The sequence below is a fragment of the Gavia stellata genome, chromosome 13, assembly GCF_030936135.1.
Source record: "Gavia stellata isolate bGavSte3 chromosome 13, bGavSte3.hap2, whole genome shotgun sequence".
NCBI lineage: Eukaryota > Metazoa > Chordata > Aves > Gaviiformes > Gaviidae > Gavia > Gavia stellata.
In genome coordinates this window covers 15579779-15589470 of record NC_082606.1, presented here as the reverse complement: position 1 = coordinate 15589470, position 9692 = coordinate 15579779, and the positions used below count along the sequence as shown (strand labels likewise).

Here is a 9692-nt window from a genome sequence, read left to right as displayed (position 1 = left end):
CATAAATGAGTCTTCTTGGATGAAATCCTCACTCCATTTAAGTATTGATTTAATCGATGCTAGGATTACAGCCTGGAGTTTGGAAACATGAGGATGGGTTATACAAGCCAGCCCTCAACTGCATGGCTAGGGAGTCGGGTCCCATCTGTGGCTGAATTACAAGGTCCTGAATATTATCTGTGGGTGACTTACAATCTTTTTTGTTTGCTGTTGTGTGTTGCTGTAGAAGTGGAACACAGTTTCCAGGCTAAACAACAAAATACGCTTAAGCCATGGAGTCCAACCAGGAATCCTCGCTTTTCCTGGTGAAGATCTTGGAGGAGCTGGACACGAAGCAGAATACTGTTTCTTACCAGGACCTCTGCAAGTCCCTGTGTGCCAGGTTTGATTTATCCCAGTTGGCCAAGCTCAGAAGTGTGCTGTTTTACACTGCTTGCCTGGATCCTAATTTCCCAGCAACTTTGTTCAAAGACAAAATGAGATGCACTGTAAACAATCAGCAATCAAAGAAAATCATGGTTGCAGCAGATATAGTAACAATATTCAACCTCATACAAATGAACGGGGGAGTGGCCAAGGAGAAACTTCCAGTTGCAAGGCAGAAAGTGAAGAAGAAAGAGTCCTTTGAGTCCTGTAGATCTGACACGGAAATCTGCAATATGGCAGACTGTGTGCCCAACTGTGAGCTGAACGACCAGGAGTTTAGCCGGGGCTTTCCAGTCAGAAGGTCTTCAAAATGCAGAAAGATGGACTGCAAAGACTGTCAACAGTTTGTCCCCTCATCAGAACCCAACTTTTTGCTCGGTGTTAATAAGGAGATGAAGGGCCGGGCTGCCTCTCTGGACAGGCTGCAGGCGCTGGCATCCTACTCCATCGCCACGTCTCCACCATGCGAGATGCAGAGTACATACTTCCCCATGAACATTGAAAATGAATCTATTTCAGACCAGGACTCCTTGCCTATAAGTGCAGGCATAAAAGAAACTTTCATTTCAAACGACGAGCCGTTTGTGATGCAGTCGTGTGTCCAGAAAAGAAATATATTCAAAGAAGATTTTCATAATCTCATTGCAATATCTCCCAACTTAATACCATCCAACAAAAAGCCAGAAGATGGACACAGAGAGCCTCAGAATAGGAAAGAAAGCTCTAAGCAGGCTTTCTTCAACCACAGCTTTGAAATGCCATACAGCAGCCAGTACTTGAATCCAGTTTATTCTCCTATACCAGACAAAAGACGAGTGAAGCATGAAAGTTTAGATGATCTTCAAGCTTCAACATATTTTGGCCCAACTACTATTCTCGGCCCCCAGGACACCAAAAAATGGACTGGAAAGCCAACGAAGCAAACTGCCTGGCCAGCTAAAAGCTGGAGTTTAAATACTGAGGAGGTACCTGACTTTGAACGATCATTTTTTAATAGGAAGCAGTCTGAAGAGAAGCCGCGATACCAGAGTTCGAACAACCCATCTCCAAACTTCCCTTCAGCTGACAGGCGTCAGTCCTACCTAAACGCGAAGGATCAGCAACCAATTATTCAGGCAACCTACGCTGTGAAACCAAATGGGCATAAACCCAAGGAAATTCCTTCCATTCTAGACGTGGAGAAACACGAGCCAGTCAAAAAATTTAAGGATAAAAGCATTAATTGTACTTCTGTTCAGATCTTAAGCATTGACAGGACCACGAGTGTTGGGACGCAAACGGAGCAGCAAGTGCTGGACCATAAGAAATGCAAGGATTTGTGTGTGGCGGGCCAAGCCAAGTACGGAGAGCGGCATTCTCTTAAGCAGTCAGATGATGACTCTGAAATCGTGAGTGATGACATCAGTGACATTTTCCGGTTTTTGGATGACATGAGTATCAGCGGGTCCACAGGAGTGATGCAGTCTTCGTGCTACAACAGCACTGGTTCCTTGTCTCAGGTGCATAAATCAGACTGTGAGAGCTCACCTGAGCACAATTTGACTAAAATCTCCAACGGGAGTGCCTGTAACAAATTGGATAAAGTGGTCCGGGCAGATATCAGTAACGCAGATGATGAACTAAAAACAAGTGTCTGCAAATTAGTTTTGAGGATTGGCGAAATAGAGAAGAAACTGGAATCTCTCTCAGGCGTCCGAGAAGAAATCTCCCAAGTCCTGGGAAAATTAAGCAAGTTGGATCAAAAAATTCAGCAGCCAGAGAAGGTCAGCGTACAAATAGATCTCAATTCTTTGACAAGTGAGGCTGCGTCAGATGAGAGTAACTCCCCGCAGATATTTCAGTGCCACAATACTCCTCATGGAGGCAAACTGGAGAATAATCCAGAATGGTGCTGTTCAGATGCCAGTGGAAGTAATAGTGAGAGTCTTCGAGTAAAAGCCTTAAAAAAAAGTTTGTTTACTAGGAGGTCATCAAGATCATTAACAGAGGAAAACAGTGCAACTGAATCCAAAATAGCAAGTATTTCAAACTCTCCCCGAGACTGGAGAGCTATTACTTACACCAACCAAGTTGGCATTACGGAAGAGGAGATGAAAGAGAGAGATGGAGGAGAAAATAAGGACTGGCACAGGAAATCTAAAGAGGTAATTTCAACTTTAACTCGCATGATAAGCACTTAATAGTAATCTAGTTATGAATGTCTTCCGTAGTCATCACAAGCCTCAGGGTATGACAATACTTTGCCCTGCCATATTTTGCCTGTCTTTATTGTTATCATAATTGAGTGATTTTGTACCTATACGTTCTTGCTTGGCAGCTGCAATATGGTCAAGTTGTTCCTTAAAAGCTTTGCTCTTTTGAAAAGGGAGGGTAATGTGGGTGACATCTTTGGAAAATGATGGTATTCTTCATCAACTGCGATAGAAGGAGGACGGGTAATTAACTTGGTGAAAAGGGTGTGGGGAAAATTTAAATTCTCTAGTGGTTGTTTTAGAAGGGATATTTTGAAATTGTATTGTGACGGCTTTTATCAGAGAAATATGTGAATATTTAAAAGCCAACAAAATAGATTCATGGATTCAAATCCCTTGAGAAAAGAATCCTTGTACGTGTACCACAAGATGCTAACTGTAGTTATGTTCTGTATATCTGACTTTCACAGTCATTTAAATGAGTCTTAAGACTCCCATTGTGGAAATGCAGCATAGCTGTGGTCTTGTTTTGTTTGGTCAGAAAAACTCCGCCCATCCCTCTCAACAGCTGCCCACTGCTGTCTTCACAAATCACATCGCTATCATGGCTGTCCTTTGTGCTGGGCTCTGGTTGCTGCTCATTTGAAACTGTGCATGGTGTGGGCAGTTGTTTCTGTTTCAGGGACAGCAGAGAGGGTTGGGGGTCCTTCAGCTCCCTTGTCAATCAGGACCACATGATGGGTGTGCTGTGCCTCCTTAGGATGGGGAATGATGGCAGAGAAGGGTTGAGAAAGGAGAGGAAGAGGTTTGATGGAAATAAGTGCAGTTGGGTGAACAAGAAACCATAAACCATAGGTTATTAGTAGGTTGCAGAAGGGGAAGAAAGTTACCCTTAGTATGCCCAAGCCTTGGCTTTTCTGTACATTGATCCGCCCAGGATAAAATCTGTCTTTGAAAGACCTTTCCTCACTCCTGCACTAGACCATGGCTGACACTGGATTGGTACCATGGATCGTGCAGTGTCAAGGGGGTGCTACCTGGGGGCTTCCCTCAAGACTTCTTCATGTTAAGATTTGATCTGGAAACAGAAATCTACAAGCCTGCATGGGTCTCTTAGGTTTTCCAGATCAGCTAAGATTTTCTGGATGTCAGGGCCATTTCCAGAATAGTTTTATCATCTGTAAACCATACAAAACCTAAGTTTCCTTTGCTGCAACAGCTTTGTGTTCATGTTATAGTAAACATGGAGTTGTGTCTGTAAAATATCTCTTTGGTGTGGTTGTGAGAAGAAGGTGGGCAAATGGATTAAGGCCATCCAAAACCTTTGTCCTAGCTGGTAGTTTTTTTATCATATGGTGATTCTGAAAGGAATATCTCTGTCCTTTGTGTTTAACCCCCTCATAGTCCTGTTTCTTCTCTCAAATTCTTTTGAACCCTATTACAGGCAGACAGGCAATACGAAATCCCACAGCCACATAGACTTTCTAAACAACCAAAAGATGCTTTCTTGATTGAACAAGTCTTTAGTCCTCATCCCTACCCTGCATCACTCAAGTCACACATGAAAAGCAACCCACTCTACACAGACATGAGGTTGACAGAGCTGGCTGAAGTGAAACGCGCCCAGCCATCATGGACCATAGAGGAATACACGAGGAATTCGGGGGATAAAGGCAAGATTGCGGCATTGGATCTACAAGTGAGTCCTGTTTGTTTAATATGAATGGCTTGATTGCGAATGGATGTTACCAGGATATACATTTAAGAAGGGATTTGTATAGCTCAGGAAGGAGCTATCCAGTGTTGAGCCTCTAATCTTGCTGATCCCTGTCCATCCTGGCCAGGGACAAAGGAAAAAGTGGATGTTTGGTTGCTGAATGGTGATCCTTGACAGGTTGGTGCTCCCAGCTTATTCTGCAATGGAGTGATGTCTGCTAAGCCATCGTGGTGTTAGTAGCTCTAAAGACAAGTTTAGGGGTAAAGGGGTGCAGAGATGAACTGGTTCCTAACTGCATCAAGGCCGAGTGGTGCGGCAGCTGGCATTGCTGCTTTTTGTTCTGTCCTTGTTCTGTCTTGAATAGTTCACAGAGAATTTAAGTGTTAGGGCTTTTTCCATTTTGCTAGGAACATGAGTCATAAAATACTTGTAGAAGACGCTCAATACCATGACTGTTTCTGAAACACATCACTGTTGCAGCTTTGAAATGGTTGTTGGAAACCAGAGTCATGTGAAGAGCAGATCAGCTAATGGTCTGTCTTGTTTGCATTTTAGTTCAGCTTGGAAGTGTGCAGGTTCTTCTGCAACAAGCAGAGCAGAGCAAGTTACTGGAGACAAATCCAAATTTTGGATTTAAATTTTCCCAAACTGTGGTGTATTTGAAATCACGATCCTGATATATAATGGGCTTCCCAGACCCAGGACAGAGTGCCCACATTGGATACGCTGTCTAGCCTGATAAACACAAGACTTCTTCTAGGACGGAAGATATCTGAGCACAGGTTTAAGGAGGAAGCATGAAGAATGCCATCCAAAATGTGTAAAGACCAAACAAATGTTGCCATATTTGGACACGAAACACGAAATGCATCACATAGTGAAATCCATGCTGATGCGCAAATCACTGTGTATTGTTTACATGCATTTATGCAGCAGCATGCAGAGCCGGGGGAGGAATGGTGCTGACCTCAGGCATTTTGGGCTCCTTGCATGTGCATGCATGCCCCAGAGCAGATGCAAGCTGCCTCAGCTAGCTACCGGCTTGGCAGCGGTTGGGGTACACTGACCTACAGCTCGGGGCTTATCAGTGCCACACTAACAGGGCTCTGTGATCAACACTTTGTGCGGTGCAGCCGTACTCAAGCAGGGAGTCTGCTTGTCTCCAAAGCTTGTCTGCCAGGGAAGGTGGCATGCAGGAGCCTGAGACTTGCGGCTTCAGATCAGCTCTCAATGGCTTAGTGCTGAGGTACCTAACCCAGCTCCAAACCCATCAGACTAAGCCCTAGTAGAGCATCAGGATACTGTGAGAAAGACTTGGACAGCCCAAGGAGAATTGCCGTGCCTCAGGACCCTGCGTTAGCTGGTTTGGAACGAAAACCATCACCCACACAGTGCTGTAGTGCAACTCCCACGAGTGTTTGTGCAGGAATTTGTGCACAACAAATTCACCTCCTGGCTCAGCTCATGCAAACGTCCCTGTCCTCACCAGCCCCTGCTCCTTGCTTTGGCTTAAAGTGCACTTAGAGAGAAACCAGGTAGCACAGGGACCAGGCTGCATCTTGCCTCAGCTGCCTGCTGCTTTTTGGGACTTAAAAAGCATTAGAGGGCTTACTAAATTCCTAACCCTGGCATTGCAGACTGTATGCTAGAGTAGGGATAGGCTGAAAGAACTTCCTCTGCAGTAGGCAGTCACAAAGCATCCCTTACCTGCACGGAGGCAACAAGGGAGGTGATATTTGGAAGGAAGGCTCCCCTGGGAGAAGTGTTCTCCATCTGCTCCTCATAGGGCTGTTTTGTTCCCTGTAAGCAGCTCTATGCGACTGTGAGCAAACCAGAGAAATCGGCTTATTGCCATCATTTATCTTTAGGATAAAGGTGGTAACACTTTACTGGTTTGATTCTCTCCCTCCAAAAGGACTGTCAGAATTACATCTACTCTGCAAAGCCCATGTCTAGACTTTGTAATAGAGCTTACTGACAAACTTAAAAAAATAGACAGACTGATGAGTGGGTTTTTTTCCCAGTGATTAAGTTTATTAGAACTGAAAGTAAATACATTATGCTTTAATGAACATTCCTATGTCTGGCAATGAAATGGGAAAGGAAGCTGATTAACAGTAATGGGCCTTTTTAATAATGCATCTTCCTTCTGAAGTAGTTAAAAGGTCAATACCAAGGCAGAGAGGTCCAAAACTGTAATTTCCTTGAAGCATGGCATGGCTATCTTTGGGGTTTTCTACCTTTGTTTATTTAAAATTTCTCCTGGCATTTGACAAGTCTGCTGCATTTTCCTTTAGAAAAAGAAACTGCAAAACTAGTCAGGCCAAAGTTTGTCCCAGGAGTGGGGTCTGCGTGAGATCTCATTGCTTTGCTCTGTGTATGATGATCCACTGGGACGAACCATTGTCAGGCCATTTTCTGATGCCTTTAGAGATGAGGTTGCTGATTTTTTTCAGAAAGCAGGAATAGGTCATTCAGAGCCTGAATGGTACAATTTCAGACTCAGCTGATGGTCTTTGTTTCAGCATACTAGCATTATCATAGACATCTCCATTAAATGATCATAAAACCATTGCTCAATTTTAATTGTTTATTTCTGGGATAGCTATAAAATCACTTCCTGAGTAGTTCTGTACATAAAGCAAATGCTGCTTTCGGTCAAAGCAAGGTTTTAGCCAGTAGCTTGTGGCCACAAAATCTGAATTAGCCAATTAAAGGCTTACCCAAATCCCTCTCAAGTCAGGTGGAGTTTCTTTGTGCGAGTTCAACGAGCTATGGATCAGGTCCATTACGAGCACAGAAATGGTGTGTGTTAGGGTATTCTCACCGGAACATTTTTACCTGGAATCTTTTTCATTTTTTTAAAGAAATGGCCTTTTGGAGCCCCAGACACAGGAGACAGCTTCGAGGAAAAGCTGTCATTTTTCAAAATGTTCTTTCTGCTTTATTCCTTTCTGCTGGTAAGTGCAATATAATGCCTAGTGTTTGAGTTTCCCCCATTTTCCCTAACAGAAAGGATGAAGGGAAAAAACCAAGCAAGGTGGAAGTGCAAAGCTTGAAGAGCTCAAATTCTAAGGAAGAAAAAACTAAAAGATAAAAAAAAAACTAACCAAAAATGTTCAGATGGAGACACTGATAAAGTTCCCCAGGTTGCCTTTAATTTTCTGACCAATTCAGATTTCCTTCACTTCCTTTTTTTTTTTTTTTTTTTTTTTTTTGTTACCTGTGTGGCATGGAAGGGCAAAAGCAATATCTTAAGCATACTCTTAAACTCACCTCCAACCCAGAGAGACTCAGACTTTGGCAGTGAGCAGAGTATTCCCTGCTGTGGAAATAGAGATTGTGCCATTGGGGTTAAATGATCTCATCTGAGGAGATGGTCCAGAGTAATGTGTGGTACCAACTCACATGCCAGGTGTCCGGTTCCCCTTCTCTTCCTGCCCCTAAAACCGAGATGGCATCATGCAGCCAGATGATTTTTCAGAAGCTGGAGCTGGAAGGAGAGCTAGAAGCTGAGGGTCACTCTGTCCCGGGTGATTTCATGGAAACCCACTTGCAGCCCCCTCCGTGGGGGTCTGCAAATGGCCTGTCCAGAGGGACTGGGTGCTGGATGGGGCTGGGCGATTGCGCCCTGCAAACAAGTTACGGTAGCAAAATTAGGGTTAGCTTTGTAAAATGCAGTGCATGAGGAGTATATGTAAGAACCCTTCCCATCAGCTGGGCTTTAATAATTTAAAAAGCAGTAACAGACGAGTAGTTGCTGACATCTCTGCTGTCTAGCAGATTAAAGAGATTTTACTTAAATGCCATCCAAGATGACGAAGTTTCCGGCAAATCAGAGGTACGTGGGGGATTTTGCAGCAGAATTATACTGTTGCAGGAGTTTATTTTTTGCAGTATTTTATTGCCACTTTCGTCAGCCTTATGGAACTGGGACCAGGAGTTGAAGGGATGTGAGGAGCAACAGTAACCCACTTTATCCTGACAGCAGACCCAGATGCAGTTGGGAGGCCTGCAGGCACATCTGCTTTATTTATTTATTTTATTAAGGACAGATCCCAGACAATTAACAACTGTTTTCTTTTAATTTTTAGACTCAAGAATCTTTAAACCCAAACAACTTAGAATACTGGATGGAAGACATTTATACTCCTGGCTATGATTCCTTATTAAAACGCAAAGAAGCCGAGTTCAGAAGAGCAAAGGTTTGCAAGATAGCTGCCCTGATAGCAGCAGCAGCTTGTACGGTTATTCTGGTCATTGTAGTTCCCATTTGTACAATGAAATCCTGAACCTGCGGACAGACCCGTGACTCCCAGCCGTGCGTATCTCAGATAGCTCATGCTGTGTTTCAAACGTCTGATGGCAAAACTGTAAGGAATTTGCTAAGGAAGAATGTTTTGAGGATATCCTGATGGAGAATGCTGTAAACGTAGGCAAGACACAAAACAGCAACCGAAACATTTTTTTGAAAAGTATTATTTTAAATAACAGACTGTGTGGCGGAGTTAATGGGAACTTGGTTCAATTTTTATGCATTTTTAAAAGTGCAATATTTTTTTTTTTTTTCCTAAAGAAACAATATAATGTTTTACAGAATCAGAGACTGATGAGAATCCAGGCAAAAGAGGAAGGTTGTCTGAGCTATGTTGCATTAAACGGAGGTATGGGTACATGGAGGTAGCACTGTATAGAAGGGAACGTTCTATATGCATTACATCGGGGAGCTAGGAAAGTCTTAAAGCTCTCTACAATGTAGAAAACTCTGAATGTATTGTATTTATTTTATAGTATTTAAGTATTTCATGATCATTTTATTGAAAGCAGACTGTGTAGCCATGAACAGAGTTCATTCCTATGTTCAGATTAAAAAGGGCTCTTTGTATTTGGTCTTGCCCTAAGACCCGCTCTATCATCACTGAGTACTTAGATAAGTGCAATGTGCTGCAGACCAAAAAGATTATGTTTTAAAGCAATCACAAGAGGTTTTAGTTGCTTCTGTCGAATAACATTTGCATAGAGCTGGCAAACTTGCCTTGCCAAAAAGGTATTCTTTACCTCCGCAGACAGTGAAATGGTCTCAATTTCACTCCTGCCAGCAAGCAAAGCTGGCAAATCAAAGCAACTCTCGGTTAAAGTTCTTGGAAATGTAATCTGAACAGTTATAATTTTTTCACAAAGTCTTTGTGCCTTTTTTTAGACTGTAGATTAAATAGAATTGTTTAATTTTGCTATCTTAAGCCCATAACATAAATCACAGCATAATGGGTACTAATGGAGGTTCTTTTCCCACAAGCCTTCTATACAGTTCAGAGTGCTCCTCAAACAGCAGGGCTGGTGGTTACTGAGCACTTATA

General features: G+C 43.0%; 1 protein-coding gene across 1 annotated transcript; it reads left to right on the top strand.

Moving 5' to 3' along the window:
• The first annotated feature begins 272 nt into the window (after positions 1-272).
• Positions 273-8627, top strand: MINAR1 (membrane integral NOTCH2 associated receptor 1). Its single transcript, XM_009812847.2, has 3 exons — positions 273-2570; positions 4063-4317; positions 8430-8627. Exons 1-3 carry the CDS (start codon positions 273-275, stop codon positions 8625-8627), a joined length of 2751 nt encoding a protein of 916 aa, XP_009811149.2.
• The last annotated feature ends 1065 nt before the right edge of the window (positions 8628-9692 follow it).

Excerpts from the sequence above, each read along its gene's own strand:
- MINAR1 (XM_009812847.2), top strand. The coding sequence starts at position 273 with ATGGAGTCCAACCAGGAATCCTCGCTTTTCCTGGTGAAGATCTTGGAG. Across the intron at positions 2,571-4,062 it reads GGCACAGGAAATCTAAAGAG|GCAGACAGGCAATACGAAAT; the intron begins GTAATTTCAACT and ends ACCCTATTACAG. Across the intron at positions 4,318-8,429 it reads TTGCGGCATTGGATCTACAA|ACTCAAGAATCTTTAAACCC; the intron begins GTGAGTCCTGTT and ends TTTAATTTTTAG.